The following is a 17051-nucleotide window of genomic DNA, read 5'->3' as shown; positions in this document are numbered from 1 at the left end:
GTTGCAAAACGTTTCTAAAACGGAAGCAAATGGAAGGAAACGGGGCGGGACCTACCTGAGGTTATCCAATAGAAACTTTCGGTTTCGTAGCAAAACGCAACTGTTTGGACTAATGATTACACCAGACTCTAGTAAAGTAAGGGTGACGCGTTTGCAGCGATACAATTGAAAAGAAAGCAGTAACAAGTAATCTTGTGTGTCGGATCAGTGGAACAACAAGGGAGCAAATTGAACGGATGGAATTTACGAGTAACGGTGTTCAACTATGAGATAAGCAGCTTGATCAACTCTCTCCCGCGCTGGATCATCTACATTTAGGTGGGTGTTTTATATTTTATCAAAGGAAAGGACAGTGGAGACATGTTCCTCTTTCTTCTCCCTTTGCTCTTCTCTTCCAGCATCAGCGCCGCTAACCGCGACTGTCTACTTAGTAGGCTACCAATCACTGCACATTCTGAGCATAATAACTCATTCGGAAGTATTTTTTTACAATGTCGTTTTTAGCTCAGATCCGTCTATAATTCGTCATTCTTTGACATGCGCTGACAGCTTTGCATCACTGTAGAAACGTTTTAGCACGTGCCGTCCGGTGTGTGACGGCTGAACATGTATCACGTCTTGGCATAACAATAAACATGATCTGTCAAGCCCATGTCAAATAGACAACTACATTGGTCGAGGGTTTTGTCTCCCTATTGGAAGTAACGTGTTTTTAACCAGAACATTTTACGTAGCCTATAAATAATGCGTGTATCTTCAAAACAATGGTAACTGTTGATGTGTGCACAACTAAACAGCAAACTTGCTAATAATAATAATAATAATAATAATAATAATAATAATAATAATGAAGATGATGATGATGGGGGGGCTCCACCTATGTATCTGTAGCGGAGGGTTGTGTAAACGGAACACTGACACAGGTTCCGCAGGTAAAATCACGTCGTTCGTTTTTTATTACCTTGGATATGTCCACATCAGATGATATTGTGTATGTAGACTATTGATGTGGAATCCTTACTGGTCAGCATTGCACAGGATTTATGTTGCACGGAATTATGCAGACGTGATAATGTGTTAAACTGTTCCAAGGGATGCCTCCTACACTTGACCTTCAAGGCCTAAATGGAGCCTAATTGCTTAAGACCAATCTTTTTGAACCCCGGTAAGTAGTTCTACCTCTGCTGATTGCTGATCGCAAAACATCGGACTGCAGTCACCATAACTGAAGGAATGGGCTTAACATCGATGTGTTTGTGTGTTTCCATTGCAGGCCATTCCTACAGCTGTTGACAAAACTTCTCATTTCTCTGTGTCATGTTGAAAAGAAATGTGGATGCCAGATATTTGGTGTCCTCCAGTTCACTCTCTACTAGCAATAGCCCAAAGACCAAGAAGGGAGGATGATAGAATAGCTATTTGTGTGGTTATTATAGAATAAATATGATTCATATTACAACATGTTTTGAACCTATGGTTGTTATAGCGATGGAACTCTTGGTAGAAAGTGGTTGATTTATTTGTTTCATAGACGGAGTAGACTCTTTTTCTATGGTGTGTTTATTTCTATTCTGGTGACATGGTACCCCACGCAGCCCGTACCCCACGCAGCCCGTACCCAATGCAGCCCGTACCCCACGCAGCCCGTACCCCACGCAGCCCGTACCCCACGCAGCCCGTACCCCATGCAGCCCGTACCCCACGCAGCCCGTACCCAACACTACTTTAGATCATTTGAATGGATTTCTGCCAATATGTAGCTAAATACCACAGAGATCCTCTTACAGTTAACCTTCCAGTCCTAAACAACTCATACACAGGTAGGCTCTTTCCCTATATACACATGATCAACAACTAATGCTAGCCAGAGCAATGTTAACTCAAATTGAAAGGAAGGATCATTTTTAGATAAACACTCTCAAACTTTTTCAGCTAGTTCATCCATCACAATAGGGTGGTAGGTAGCCTAGTGGTTAGAGGCAGGTAGCCTAGTGGTTAGAGGCAGGTAGCCTAGTGGTTAGAGGCAGGTAGCCTAGTGGTTAGAGGCAGGTAGCCTAGTGGTTAGAGGAGGCAGGTAGCCTAGTGGTTAGAGGAGGCAGGTAGCCTAGTGGTTAGAGGCAGGTAGCCTAGTGGTTAGAGGCAGGTAGCCTAGTGGTTAGAGGAGGCAGGTAGCCTAGTGGTTAGAGGAGGCAGGTAGCCTAGTGGTTAGAGGAGGCAGGTAGCCTAGTGGTTAGAGGCAGGTAGCCTAGTGGTTAGAGGCAGGTAGCCTAGTGGTTAGAGGCAGGTAGCCTAGTGGTTAGAGGCAGGTAGCCTAGTGGTTAGAGGCAGGTAGCCTAGTGGTTAGAGGAGGCAGGTAGCCTAGTGGTTAGAGGCAGGTGGGTTAGAGGCAGGTGGGTTAGAGGCAGGTGGGTTAGAGGCAGGTAGCCTAGTGGTTAGAGGCAGGTAGCCTAGTGGTTAGAGGCAGGTAGCCTAGTGGTTAGAGGCAGGTGGGTTAGAGGCAGGTAGCCTAGTGGTTAGAGGCAGGTAGCCTAGTGGTTAGAGGCAGGTAGCCTAGTGGTTAGAGGCAGGTAGCCTAGTGGTTAGAGGCAGGTAGCCTAGTGGTTAGAGGCAGGTAGCCTAGTGGTTAGAGGCAGGTAGCCTAGTGGTTAGAGGCAGGTAGCCTAGTGGTTAGAGGCTGATAGCCTAGTGGTTAGAGGCAGGTAGCCTAGTGGTTAGAGGCTGATAGCCTAGTGGTTAGAGGCTGATAGCCTAGTGGTTAGAGGCAGGTAGCCTAGTGGTTAGAGGCAGGTAGCCTAGTGGTTAGAGGCAGGTAGCCTAGTGGGTTAGAGGCAGGTAGCCTAGTGGTTAGAGGCAGGTAGCCTAGTGGTTAGAGGCAGGTAGCCTAGTGGGTTAGAGGCAGGTAGCCTAGTGGTTAGAGGCAGGTAGCCTAGTGGTTAGAGGCAGGTAGCCTAGTGGTTAGAGGCAGGTAGCCTAGTGGTTAGAGGCAGGTAGCCTAGTGGTTAGAGGCAGGTAGCCTAGTGGTTAGAGGCAGGTAGCCTAGTGGTTAGAGGCAGGTAGCCTAGTGGTCAGAGGAGGCAGGTAGCCTAGTGGTCAGAGGAGGCAGGTAGCCTAGTGGTCAGAGGAGGCAGGTAGCCTAGTGGTTAGAGGAGGCAGGTAGCCTAGTGGTTAGAGGAGGCAGGTAGCCTAGTGGTTAGAGGCAGGTAGCCTAGTGGTTAGAGGCAGGTAGCCTAGTGGTTAGAGGCAGGTAGCCTAGTGGTTAGAGACAGGTAGCCTAGTGGTTAGAGACAGGTAGCCTAGTGGTTAGAGGAGGCAGGTAGCCTAGTGGTTAGAGACAGGTAGCCTAGTGGTTGGGAGGCCTGGTGGTTAGGAGGCAGGTAGCAGGTAGCCTAGTGGTTAGAGGCAGGTAGCCTAGTGGTTAGAGGCAGGTAGCCTAGTGGTTAGAGGCAGGTAGCCTAGTGGTTAGAGGCAGGTAGCCTAGTGGTTAGAGGCAGGTAGCCTAGTGGTTAGAGGAGGCAGGTAGCCTAGTGGTTAGAGGAGGTAGCAGGTAGCCTAGTGGTTAGAGGAGGCAGGTAGCCTAGTGGTTAGAGGAGGCAGGTAGCCTAGTGGTTAGAGGAGGCAGGTAGCCTAGTGGTTAGAGGAGGCAGGTAGCCTAGTGGTTAGAGGAGGCAGGTAGCCTAGTGGTTAGAGGAGGCAGGTAGCCTAGTGGTTAGAGGCAGGTAGCCTAGTGGTTAGAGGAGGCAGGTAGCCTAGTGGTTAGAGGAGGCAGGTAGCCTAGTGGTTAGAGGAGGCAGGTAGCCTAGTGGTTAGAGGCAGGTAGCCTAGTGGTTAGAGGCAGGTAGCCTAGTGGTCAGAGGAGGCAGGTAGCCTAGTGGTTAGAGGAGGCAGGTAGCCTAGTGGTTAGAGGCAGGTAGCCTAGTGGTTAGAGGCAGGTAGCCTAGTGGTTAGAGGCAGGTAGCCTAGTGGTTAGAGGCAGGTAGCCTAGTGGTTAGAGGCAGGTAGCCTAGTGGTTAGAGGAGGCAGGTAGCCTAGTGGTTAGAGGAGGCAGGTAGCCTAGTGGTTAGAGGCAGGTAGCCTAGTGGTTAGAGGCAGGTAGCCTAGTGGTTAGAGGCAGGTAGCCTAGTGGTCAGAGGAGGCAGGTAGCCTAGTGGTTAGAGGAGGCAGGTAGCCTAGTGGTTAGAGGCAGGTAGCCTAGTGGTTAGAGGCAGGTAGCCTAGTGGTTAGAGGCAGGTAGCCTAGTGGTTAGAGGCAGGTAGCCTAGTGGTTAGAGGCAGGTAGCCTAGTGGTTAGAGGCATGTAGCCTAGTGGTTAGAGGAGGCAGGTAGCCTAGTGGTTAGAGGCAGGTAGCCTAGTGGTTAGAGGCAGGTAGCCTAGTGGTTAGAGGCAGGTAGCCTAGTGGTTAGAGGAGGCAGGTAGCCTAGTGGTTAGAGGAGGCAGGTAGCCTAGTGGTTAGAGGAGGCAGGTAGCCTAGTGGTTAGAGGCAGGTAGCCTAGTGGTTAGAGGCATGTAGCCTAGTGGTTAGAGGCAGGTAGCCTAGTGGTTAGAGGCAGGTAGCCTAGTGGTTAGAGGCAGGTAGCCTAGTGGGTTAGAGGCAGGTAGCCTAGTGGGTTAGAGGCAGGTAGCCTAGTGGTTAGAGGCAGGTAGCCTAGTGGTTAGAGGCAGGTGCAGGTAGCCTAGTGGTTAGAGGCAGGTAGCCTAGTGGGTTAGAGGCAGGTGGGTTAGAGGCAGGTAGCCTAGTGGGTTAGAGGCAGGTAGCCTAGTGGGTTAGAGGCAGGTAGCCTAGTGGTTAGAGGCAGGTAGCCTAGTGGTTAGAGGCAGGTAGCCTAGTGGTTAGAGGCAGGTAGCCTAGTGGTTAGAGGCAGGTAGCCTAGTGGTTAGAGGCAGGTAGCCTAGTGGTTAGAGCTATGGACTTGAAACTGAAAGGTTGCAAGATCGATTCCCCGAGCTGACAAGGTAAAAATCTGTTGTTCTATCACTGAACAGGCAGTTAACCCACTGTTCCCAGTAGGCCCTCATTGTAAATAAGAATGTGTTCTTAACTGACTAGTTAAATTCAGGTTAAATAAAAATTAGAGCTGTTAAACAATGGGGAATAGTATGCTCATCCGTCTGCAGCTTGCCTGCCAATGCATGCTTTGTCCCAATCAAGTACCCAAACTAACTGGCTAAAGTTGTCTCGCTTGCTAGCTAGCTGCACGACATGGCCAAAAGTATGTGGACACCTGCTCGTCGACCATCTCATTCCGAAAATCATGGGCATTAATATAGAGTTGGTCCCCTCTTTGCTAAAACAGCCTCCACTCTTCTGGGAAGGCTTCCCACTAGATGTTGGAACATTGCTGCTATAACAGCCTCCACTCTTCTGGGAAGGCTTTCCACTAGATGTTGGAACATTGCTGCTATAACAGCCTCCACTCTTCTGGGAAGGCTTTCCACTACATGTTGGAACATTGCTGCTATAACAGCCTCCAGTCTTCTGGGAAGGCTTTCCACTAGATGTTGGAACATTGCTGCTATAACAGCCTCCACTCTTCTGGGAAGGCTTTCCACTAGATGTTGGAACATTGCTGCTATAACAGCCTCCACTCTTCTGGGAAGGCTTTCCACTAGATGTTGGAACATTGCTGCTATAACAGCCTCCACTCTTCTGGGAAGGCTTTCCACTAGATGTTGGAACATTGCTGCTATAACAGTCTCCACTCTTCTGGGAAGGCTTTCCACTAGATGTTGGAACATTGCTGCTATAACAGCCTCCACTCTTCTGGGAAGGCTTCCCACTAGATGTTGGAACATTGCTGTGGGGAAACATTCTTCCATTCAGCCACAAGACCATTAGTGAGGTTGGGCACTGTCGTTTGGCGATTAGGCCTGGCTTGCAGTTGGAGTTCCCAATTCGTCCCACAGTTTCCTACCATCTCATCTGCCACAGCTGCTGTCTGACTTATCATTGCTCGCTATCCCTACCAGCATTCCTAAATTACAAGTGATGATTTTGTGTGTGTGTGTGTGTGTGTGTGTGTGTGTGTGTGTGTGTGTGTGTGGAGAGAAGAAGAGAGCGGAGCATCAATTCATTCATACATGCCAATGAACAGTATGTAGGCTGTGACTGGAAGCAGGGGGACGTGGGATGTTGCCGGGTACCTTGAAATAACTTGTCTGGTTATGCCGGGTACGGCCTGCTGTCTGCCTGGTTGTGTAGTCTCTCTAAATTCAGTCCTAGGGTTATGTGGACTTTTCCATCAGTACAAATGATTGTGAAGTCCAGTCCTGCGGAGTTTGAGAAACATCTAATATATTCCACAGTTCCAAGTGTGTCTTGGGTTTTGCGTTGGCTCAACAGTAACTATGGGTGATTTTGCAGCTTCCAACGGAGCTTAAAATGTCAAAACAAAAAAAAGTCCTAAAGCCATTGACTGGAATTGTGCTGAAGTGACCATTAGCTAGAATCTGACCTAATATTTACAATAGGAAGGTCTTGGTCAAAGTAGTGCACTATGCAGGGGATAGGGTGTAATTTGGGTGGTGCTCTTGTAACCAGTGTGAAATGGCTAGCTAGTTAGCGGTGATGCGCGCTAATAGTGTTTCAGTCGGTGACGTCACTCGCTCTGAGACTTGAAGTAGTGGTTCCTCTTGCTCTGCAAGGGACCGCGGCTTTTGTGGAGCGATGGGTAACGATGCTTCATGGGTGACTGCTGTTGATGTGTGCAGAGGGTCCCTGGTTCGCGCCCGGGTATGGGGCGAGGGGACGGACTAAAGCTATACTGTTACACTCTCACAGGATGTGATGTATGGCGTTACCAGTTGGGTCAAAGGTTAAGCTCCGGCCTCTGTTCCGTTCTACCTGATTGATCTAGGGATACATCTCAAATGGCCCCCTATTCCCTTTATAGTGCACTACTTTTGACCAGGGCACAGGGAATAAAGTCGTGCTCTGTGTAGGGAATAAAGTCGTGCTCTGTGTAGGGAATAAAGTCGTGCTCTGTGTAGGGAATAAAGTCGTGCTCTGTGTAGGGAATAAAGTCGTGCTCTGTGTAGGGAATAAAGCCGTGCTCTGTGTAGGGAATAAAGCTGTGCTCTCTAGTGTGCGTAGACGAGGGGTCGCGGCAGTGCGTAGTCGAGGGGTCGCGGTAGTGCGTAGTCGCGGCAGTGCGTAGTCGAGGGGTTGCGGCAGTGCGTAGTCGAGGGGTTCGCGGCAGTGCGTAGTCGAGGGGTCGCGGCAGTGCGTAGTCGAGGGGGTCGCGGCAGTGCGTAGTCGAGGGGGTCGCGGCAGTGCGTAGTCGAGGGGGTCGCGGCAGTGCGTAGTCGAGGGGGTCGCGGCAGTGCGTAGTCGAGGGGGTCGCGGCAGTGCGTAGGTGTAGTCGAGGTAGTGTCTAGGCGTAGTCGAGGTAGTGTCTAGGCGTAGTCGAGGGGTCGCGGTATTGTGTAGGTGTAGTCGAGGCAGTGTGTAGGCGTAGTCGAGGGGTCGCGGCAGTGTGTAGTCGTCGTCTCCAGCTTCCGTTCTCTCCCTTCTCCCCACTCACTTGTATGTCATGGCAGGGCCTCAGTTTTGGAGCCTCCAACCTTATTCCACAGACAGATACATACACAAAGACTTCCTCCCTTGTTATTAAGTGTTGATGTGGTGGTCTGGTTTCAGCATGGGTCCATAGAGAATCCCCCCCCCCACCTTCACAGATCAATGAAAGAAAAGAAACTCCAAGAGGAGGATACAATATCTGTAACAGGAGTAAAGAGCCTGAATTAATTTAACACAAACACATGATTCATTTCAGCTCGGTATGCACAGCCAGGTGAAACGTGAAACCAATCTGCCTGTTGCTAAAGCTGGGAAAACAAGTTGTAATTCAGACCAGTGGCTTTAGGTATCCTACCTTTTTATATTCCTCGAGGTTGGGGAATGCTTGGGGAATGGTCCACTGTCTACTTTTCCAAATGGCATCCTATAACTTCATATGTAGTGCACTACTTTTAATCAGGAGTAGTGTCGGGGGCCGGGAGTAGCCGGGAGTAGTGTCGGGTGGCCGGGAGTAGTGTCGGGGGCCGGGAGTGGCCGGGAGTAGTGTCGGGGCCGGGAGTGGCCGGGAGTAGTGTCGGGGCCGGGAGTAGTGTCGGGGGCCGGGAGTAGCCGGGAGTAGTGTCTGGGGGCCGGGAGTAGTGTCGGGGGCCGGGAGTAGTGTCGGGGGCCGGGAGTAGCCGGAAGTAGTGTCGGGGCCGGGAGTAGCCGGGAGTAGTGTCGGGGGCCGGGAGTAGTGTCGGGGGCCGGGAGTAGTGTCGGGGGCCGGGAGTAGTGTCGGGGGCCGGGAGTAGTGTCGGGGGCCGGGAGTAGCCGGGGGTAGTGTCGGGGGCCGGGAGTGGCCGGGAGTAGTGTCGGGGGCCGGGAGTAGTGTCGGGGCGGGAGTAGCCGGGAGTAGTGTCGGGGCCGGGAGTAGTGTCGGGGCCGGGAGTAGCCGGGGTAGTGTCGGGGGCCGGGAGTAGCCGGGAGTAGTGTCGGGGGCCGGGAGTAGTGTCGGGGGTCGGGAGTAGCCGGGAGTAGTGTCGGGGGGCCGGGAGTAGCCGGGAGTAGTGTCGGGGGCCGGGAGTAGTGTCGGGGGCCGGGAGTAGCCGGGAGTAGTGTCGGGGGCCGGGAGTAGTGTCGGGGGCCGGGAGTAGCCGGGAGTAGTGTCGGGGGCCGGGAGTAGCCGGGAGTAGTGTCGGGGGCCGGGAGTAGCCGGGAGTAGTGTCGGGGGCCGGGAGTAGTGTCGGGGCCGGGAGTAGCCGGGGGTAGTGTCGGGGGGCCGGGAGTAGTGTCGGGGGCCGGGAGTAGCCGGGAGTAGTGTCGGGGGGCCGGGAGTAGCCGGGAGTAGTGTCGGGGGCCGGGAGTAGCCGGGAGTAGTGTCGGGGGCCGGGAGTAGCTGGGAGTATTGTCGGGGGCCGGGAGTAGCCGGGAGTAGTGTCCGGGGCCGGGAGTAGTGTCGGGGGCCGGGAGTAGTGTCGGGGGCCGGGAGTAGCTGGGAGTAGTGTCGGGGGCCGGGAGTAGTGTCGGGGCCGGGAGTAGCCGGGAGTAGTGTCGGGGGCCGGGAGTAGCCGGGAGTAGTGTCGGGGGCCGGGAGTAGTGTCGGGGGCCGGGAGTAGTGTCGGGGGCGGGGGTAGTGTGTGCCGTGTCGGGGCCGGGAGTAGTTTCGGGGGTAGCGTGGGGCTAAGGGAGTAGTGTCGGGAGTAGCGTGGGGCTAAGGGAGTAGTGTCGGAGGCCGGGAGTAGTGTGCCGTGTCGGGGCCGGGAGTAGTGTGCCGTGTCGGGGGCCGGGAGTAGTGTCGGGGCCGGGAGTAGTGTGCCGTGTCGGGGCCGGGAGTAGTGTCGGGGCCGGGAGTAGTGTGCCGTGTCGGGGCCGGGTGTAGTGTGCCGTGTCGGGGGCCGGGAGTAGTGTGCCGTGTCGGGGCCGGGAGTAGTGTCGGGGCCGGGAGTAGTGTCGGGGGCCGGAGGTAGTGTGCCCTGTCGGGGCCGGGGAGTAGTGTCGGGGAGTAGCGTGGGGCTAAGGGGAGTAGTGTCGGGGCCGGGAGTAGTGTGCCGTGTCGGGGCCGGGAGTAGTGTCGGGAGCCGGGGTAGTGTGCCGTGTCGGGGCCGGGAGTAGTGTGCCGTGTCGGGGGCCGGGAGTAGCGTGGGGCTAAGGGAGTAGTGTCGGGGTGACTGGAGAAGTGACGGGAGTAGCGTCGTGGAGTAGCGTCGGGGGGCCGTGGAGTAGCGCCGTGGAGTAGCGTCGGGGAGTAGCATCGGGGTCGGGAGTAGCGTCGGGGAGTAGCATCGGGTCGGGAGTAGCGTCGGGAGTAGCATCGGGGCCGGGAGTAGCGTCGGGAGTAGCATCGGGGCCGGGAGTAAGCGTCGGGGAGTAGCATCGGGGCCGGGAGTAAGCGTCGGGGAGTAGCATCGGGGCCGGGAGTAGCATCGGGGCCGGGAGTAGCATCGGGGCCGGGAGTAGTGTGCCCTGTCGGGGCCGGGAGTAGCATCGGGGCCGGGAGTAGTGTACCCTGTCGGGGTCGGGAGTAGCGTCGGGGCCGGGAGTAGCGTCGGGGCCGGGAGTAGCGTCGGGAATAGCGTCGGGGCCGGGAATAGCGTCGGGGCCGGGGGAGTAGCGTCAGGGGCCGGGAGTAGCATCGGGGCCGGGAGGCGTGCCCTGTCGGGGCCGGGAGTAGCGTCGGGGACCGGGAGTAGCGTCGGGGCCGGGAGTAGCGTCGGGGCCGGGAGTAGCGTCGGGGACCGGTAGTAGCGTCGGGGACCGGTAGTAGCGTCGGGGTGACGGGAGTAGCGTCGGGACCGGCAGTAGCGTCGGGTGACGGGAGTAGCGTCGGGGCGGGAGTAGCGTCGGGGCCGGGAGTAGCAGTAGCGTCGGGGCCGGGAGTAGCGTCGGGGCCGGGAGTAGCGTCGGGACCGGCAGTAGCGTCGGGTGACGGGAGTAGCGTCGGGGCTGGGAGTAGCGTCGGGGACCGGCAGTAGGGTCGGGGTGACGGGAGTAGCGTCGGGGGCCGGGGCCGGGAGTAGCGTCGGGGCCGGGAGTAGCATCGGGGGCCGGGAGTAGCGTGCCCTGTCGGGGGCCGGGAGTAGCGTCGGGACCGGGAGTAGCGTGGGGACCGGGAGTAGCGCCGGGGCCGGGAGTAGCGCCGGGACCGGCAGTAGCGTCGGGGTGACGGGAGTAGCGTCGGGGACCGGCAGTAGCGTCGGGGTGACGGGAGTAGCGTCGGGGACCGGCAGTAGCGTCGGGGTGACGGGAGTAGCGTCGGGGGCTGGGAGTAGCGTCGGGGACCGGGAGTAGCGTCGGGGACCGGGAGTAGCGTCGGGGACCGGGAGTAGCGTCGGGGGCCGGGAGTAGCGTCGGGGACCGGCAGTAGCGTCGGGGTGACGGGAGTAGCATGGGGCTGTTTGCTCACAGACAGATTCCAGATCTGGGTTTAGCTGTTTTTTTTTTTAAATGGAGGTGGAAGGACCTCAAGATGAAGACACAGAGGGAGATGTACAAAACATTAGGAACGCCTTCCGAATATTGAGTTTCACCTGCTTTTGCCCTCAGAACAGTCTCAATTTGTCGGGGCGTGGACTCTAAAAGGTACCGAAAGTGTTCCACAGGGATGCTGGCCCATGTTGACTCATGCTTCCCACAGTTGTGTCAAGTTGGCTGGATGTTCTTTGGATGGTGGACCATTGTTGATATGCAGAGGAAACTGTTGAGCGTGAAAAACCCAACAGCGTTGCAGTTCTTGACAGACTCAAACCGGTGCGCCTGGTACCTACTACCATACCCTGTTCAAAGGCACTTATATATTTTTTGTCTTGTCCATTCACCCTCTGAATGGTACACAAACACAATCCATGTCTCAATTGTCTCAAGGCTTAAAAATCCTTCTTTAACCCGTCTCCTCCCCTTCATCTACACGCATTGAAGTGGATTTAACAAGTGACATCAATAAGGGATCATTTCACCTGAATTCACCTGGTCAGTCTGTCACGGAAAGAGCAGCTGTTCTTAATGTTTTATCCACTCTGTGTATAGGGTCTGGCTGGGTTGGCGGGGAACCACTTGGCTTGAATCTGCTGTTCCAGTGTAATTAGAGTTAACTTGGAAGAAACCGGTAGCCTGGTTAAACCCAATTGTTCAGTCTAGGTTTTTAACCAGGCTAGAAAACAGAACCAGGAGACCTCCTTCAGAAGCCATCCGCCCTGTAATATTGTCAAGGTGCTGGCATTTTAGCCCTGGTTACCGTTATGGTGAAAGCATCATTCAAACTGTTCTGCGATGTTAAGAGCGAGTTCCTCATACAGAAATACCAGTAGGCTAAATGTTCAAGAGGTTAGACCTAAGTCTAACATCCAATCATTTAGATGTAGGTTTCTACTAGTTGTTCATGTAGTTAACTTCCGTCATTTGGAGGGAGTTTTGCTGGGATGTTGATACAAACAACCTCCTGGCTCATCAGTGTTTTCTACCCCGGGCCTAAAATGGGCCTCTTCCTCACTGGTTTGATTTAAATGACACCTTTCCCTTCACAGCCTATTGTCTAGTTAGGCTGTAAACACAGAAAATAATATGTTTGTGATATCTACTGCACTGTGATATACATTTTGTGGGGGTGGGGTGGGGTGGGGGAACAGAAACCGTAACGTTAAGGATCCCATCCCTAATGGGCATGCTGGTAATCATTAAGGACGGGATCGTTTTTTCAATATTATAATTTTTTCTTTCTAAATTGTAATGGAGCTAAGTACACACAAAATCCTAAAGGGTAAAGCCTGTCTCATTCTGCTTTTCCACCAGACACTGGGAGAGGAATTCGCCTTTTCAGCAAGACAATAGCCTTAAACACAAGGCCAAACATAGTATCTAGTCTGTCTGTGGAGACGGTGCTTTCCTCTCCTTTTGTATTTCCCGTCCTCTTATCAGTTGTTGCTGTCGGGATGCACACACACATCTCTAACATATGCTGCAGAAGCACATCTCTAATAGGGAGCCTGGAATAATTGCTTTGCTGATGTGCGAAGGCCCGCCTGAACCCCTGTAATAATTGCTTTGCTGATGTGCGAAGGCCCGCCTGAACCCCTGTAATAATTGCTTTTAGGGAAAGGGCAGGATGACAGCATCGTGTGTGTGTGTGTGATCGCTCTTTTCAATTATGTTACATCTGCATCACAGATAAAGTGCGTGTCTGTTACTGTGTATCCATTATTGTTTCGTAAGGTGTGACTGGTGTTACTGTGCGTCAACATGCGTGGGTGTTTTGAGAGGAGCGTCAGACAGTCGTCAGAGCAGATTAATGATGTCTTGTTGAGCTTTGCCAAGAAAGACCCATCAAAGCCGTCAGTCAAATGTCACAGAAGATAAGAGACAAGCGAAGGAGAGTGTGCAGGGCCGGCTCTAGGTATAAGCGACATAAGCGGTTGCTTTGGGCCCCCTGCTGCTAGGGGGCCCCAGACAGAAAACATATGTCATATATTTATATTTGTGTGCGTGTGTGTGTGTGTATGTATATATAAATTACACACAACACACAACACCACTACTACCACCAGTCAAAAGTTTGGACACCACCTCATTCAAGGGTTTTTCTTTATTTTTACTATTTTCTACATTGTTGAATATAGCGAAGACATCAAAACACATATGGAATCATGTAGTTACCAAAAGTGTTAAACAAATCAAAATATATTTGAGACTCTTCAAATACCCACCCTTTTCCTTGATGACAGCTTTGCACACTCTTGGCATTCTCTCAACCAGCTTCACCTGGAATTATTTTCCAACAGTCTTGAAGGAGTTCCCACATATGCTGAGCACTTGTTGGCGGCTTTTGCTTCACTCTGCGGTCCAACTCATCTCAATTGGGTTGAGGTCAGGTGATTGTGGATGCCAGGTCATCTGATGCAGCACTCCATCACTCTCCTTCTTCGTCAAATAGCCCTTACACAGCCTGGAGGTGTGTTTTGGGTCATTGTCCTGTGGAAAAACAAATAATAGTTCCACTAAGAGCAAACCAGATGGGATGGGGAATCACTGCAGGATACTGTGGTAGGCATGCTGGTTAAGTGTGCCTTGAATTCTAAATAAATCACAGACAGTGTCACCAGCAAAGCACCTCCACACCATCACACCTCCTCCATGCTTCACGGTGGGAACCACACACGCAGAGATTATCGGTTCACCTACTCTGCGTCTCACAAAGACATGGCGGTTGGAACCAGAAATCTCAAATTTGGACTCATCAGACCAAAGGACAGATTTCCACCGATCGAATGTCCATTGCTCGTGTTTCTTGGCCCAAGCAAATCTCTTCTTCTTATTGGTGTCCTTTACTAGTGGTTTCTTTGCAGATATTTGACCATAAAGACCTGATTCACGCAGTCTCCTCTGAACAGTTGATGTTGAGGGGTGTCTGTTACTTGAACCCTGTGAAACATTTATTTTGGCTGAAGTCTGAGGTGCAGTTAGTTGCCGATTTTCTGAGGCTGGTAACTCTAATGAACTTCTCCTCTGCAGCAGAGGTAACTCTGGGTCTTCCTTTCCTGTGGCGGTCCTCATGAGAGCCAGTTTCATTATAGTGCTTGATGGTTTTTGCAACTGTACTTACTTTCAAAGTTCTTGAAATTTTCCAGATTGTCTTGACCTTCATTTCTAGTAATGATGGATTGTCATTTCTCTTTGCATATTTGATCTGTTCTTGCTGTAATATGGACCTTTACCAAATAGCACTATCTTTTGTATGCCAACCCTACCTTGTCACATCTCAACTGATTGGCTCAAACGCATTAAGAAGGACATTCCACAAATTAACTTTTTAACAAGGCACACCTGTTAACCTCTTACGTCGACCCGGCACGCATGCGTCCCATTTAGACATCTGGAAATGCAAATGCGCTACGCTAAATGCTAATAGCACTCGTTAAATCTCAAACGTTCATTAAAACACACATGCAGGGTACTGAATTAAAGCTACACTCGTTGTGAATCCAGCCAACAGGTCAGATTTTTAAAATGCTTTTCGGCGAAAGCATGAGAAGCTATTATCTGATAGCATGCAACACCCCGAAATACCTGAAGGCGACCCAAACAAAAGAATTAGCGTAGCCGGCGCTACACAAAACGCAGAAATAAAATATAAAACATTCATTACCTTTGACGATCTTCTTTGTTGGCACTCCTAGATGTCCCATAAACATCACTATTGGGTCTTTTTTTCGATTAAATCGGTCCATATATACCCTAGATATCGATTTTTGAAGACTGTGTGATCAAGGAAAAAACAGCATTTTAAAACGCAATGTAATTTTTTTAAATTAAAAAAGTTGACGATAAACTTTCACAAAACACTTCGAAATACTTTTGTAATGCAACTTTAGGTATTAGTAAACGTTAATAATCTATCAAATTGATCACGGGGCGATGTGTATTCAATAGCTCCACGTCTTGAAATCATGTTCAGAAATTTCCCATCCAAAACATCCTGTCGGAGACCGGAAGAAATGGGCTGTGTCTCGCTTGTTTGACCAAGAAACAAAGCCAAGGCAAATGACAAGACTGGCGACATCATGTGGAAGCTGTAGGAATTGCAATCTAAGCCCCATGTAATTTGGTTTCCATTCAACAATACATGCAAGTGGCGCACAATACATGCAAGTGGCGCATTGATATATTTTCCAGTTTTCAGTGATCAGATTTTCTTGCGCTTTTCGATGAAACGCACGTTCTGTTATAGTCACAGCCGTGATTTAACCAGTTTTAGAAACGTCAGAGTGTTTTCTATCCACACATACTAATCATATGCATATACTATATTCCTGGCATGAGTAGCAGGACGCTGAAATGTTGCGCGATTTTTAACAGAATGTTCGAAAATGTAGGGGGTCGACTTAAGAGGATATTTCTTAGGGCTAGGCGTCCCACCAGCTGTCGACAACTTCCAGTGAAGTTGGAGGGCATGCAATTCAAATAAATAATCATCAAACATTTAGGTACGTACAAGTGTCTTATATTGGTTAAAAGCTTTTAATTCTTCATCTAATTGCATTGTCCGATTTACAATAGGCTTTACAGTGAAAGCATGCCATGTGATTGTTTGAGGACGGCGCCCACATCAAAAACTGTCCATGTCAGTCGGTCAGGAAGTGGAGAAAAACGTTTCCTGTATTTTGAGTTCTGTCAGGGACACATCTGAAATCCGGCTACATGTTAACAGGATTATTAGGGAAATCGTTCCTCTTGCGAATCATGTTCACTTTTTAATCAAACTATTGTAATCTGACTATCCATGATCTCATTGTGCATGTAACAGTACTCATTCTATTACTGATTTTTTTAAATAAATAAATAAATATTTTTGGGGAGTAACACTTTAATCACAATAATTCATAAACCAAATTGTTATCCATATAAAACACTAATTGGTAGGTCTACCTAAACTTGTTACTTCTGTGTACTTCCATAATCCTCTGTCACCAGGGAGAATAATTAGAATATATCTTTAAGAGGAGGGTGTTTTTGGTATCGGAATGATATGACACTAGGCAATATTTCTCAAACTTACAGAAGGCAAATTTCTGCGAAATGGAATATAAATGTTGATATTAGACGGCCTTCAACATTATTGTGTTTGAATATTTCTATTAGAGCTTTTCTGGTAGACGATGTTTAACGATGTTTAACGATGTTTAATGATGTTTAACGATGTTTAATGATGTTTAACGATGTTTAACGATGTTTAATGATGTTTAACGATGTTTAACGATGTTTAATGATGTTTAAGACTCCTTTTTTTTTACTCCATAAAAGTTTTTATGTGAGTAAAGTCATACTGTGTACATGCTTTTTATTTTATTTTATTTTTTTCGCAACAACTGTGATGGAAACAAGTCGTTTCTGGTACATTTTATAAATGCCGACAGATCATTTTGTTCGTTCGATATGGTGGGATCTTTTTTGTGTCGGTAAAATGTGATTATGCAAGGAAACAGCTTTTTGATTTTAATGTACAAATATTGATCTAACAACCATCTCGGAGTAAACATGGAATTACGCGTTGATATGGTATGTGGTCCTCCTACTATGATTTGGGAACCCATGCAGTTTATTAGGCTACAGATGAAATAAGTTCTGATCTTCACAGGGTGGTTAAAGTGCACGGTATGAGCTTGATGCTCCTTTACAATAAATATCGAGAGTCCTATTCTGGTCACATGATTTACATTTACATTTAAGTCATTGAGCAGACGCTCTTATCCAGAGCGACTTACAAATTGGTGCGTTCACCTTATGACATCCAGTGGAACAGCCACTTTACAATAGTGCATCTAAATCTTTTAAGGGGGTGAGAAGGATTACTTTATCCTATCCTAGGTATTCCTGAAAGAGGTGGGGTTTCAGGTGTCTCCGGAAGGTGGTGATTGACTCCGCTGTCCTGGCGTCGTGAGGGAGTTTGTTCCACAATTGGGGGGCCAGAGCAGCGAACAGTTTTGACTGGGCTGAGCGGGAACTGTACTTCCTCAGTGGTAGGGAGGCGAGCAGGCCAGAGGTGGATGAACGCAGTGCCCTTGTTTGGGTG

General features: G+C 50.4%; 2 protein-coding genes across 3 annotated transcripts in view; one reads left to right on the top strand and one right to left on the bottom strand.

Moving 5' to 3' along the window:
- Positions 1-122: 122 nt before the first annotated feature.
- The window catches only part of LOC115121479 (protein-tyrosine sulfotransferase 1-like), a 94912-nt gene continuing 77983 nt past the window's right edge, over positions 123-17051 (top strand). For both annotated transcript variants that reach the window (XM_065024192.1, XM_065024191.1), the window contains exon 1: positions 123-318. The gene's annotated coding sequence lies outside the window, so the exon portion shown is untranslated. The remainder of the gene's footprint in view (positions 319-17051) is intronic.
- Positions 7966-11115, bottom strand: LOC135574093 (uncharacterized). Its single transcript, XM_065024969.1, has 2 exons — positions 11076-11115; positions 7966-10883 (listed from the first exon to the last, which is right to left on the bottom strand). Exons 1-2 carry the CDS (start codon positions 11113-11115, stop codon positions 7966-7968), a joined length of 2958 nt encoding a protein of 985 aa, XP_064881041.1.

Source organism: Oncorhynchus nerka, linkage group LG11 (assembly GCF_034236695.1).
Source record: "Oncorhynchus nerka isolate Pitt River linkage group LG11, Oner_Uvic_2.0, whole genome shotgun sequence".
Lineage (NCBI taxonomy): Eukaryota > Metazoa > Chordata > Actinopteri > Salmoniformes > Salmonidae > Oncorhynchus > Oncorhynchus nerka.
Note: the sequence above shows the minus strand (reverse complement) of the source record. Positions and strands in the feature narration are given on the sequence as shown.

Coding starts and splice junctions, on each gene's coding strand:
- LOC135574093 (XM_065024969.1), bottom strand. CDS start 11,115: ATGAGTCAACATGGGCCAGCATCCCTGTGGAACACTTTCG. Junction 10,884..11,075: donor ATCCCTGTGGAACACTTTCG/GTACCTTTTAGA, acceptor GTGAGCAAACAG/CCCCATGCTACTCCCGTCAC.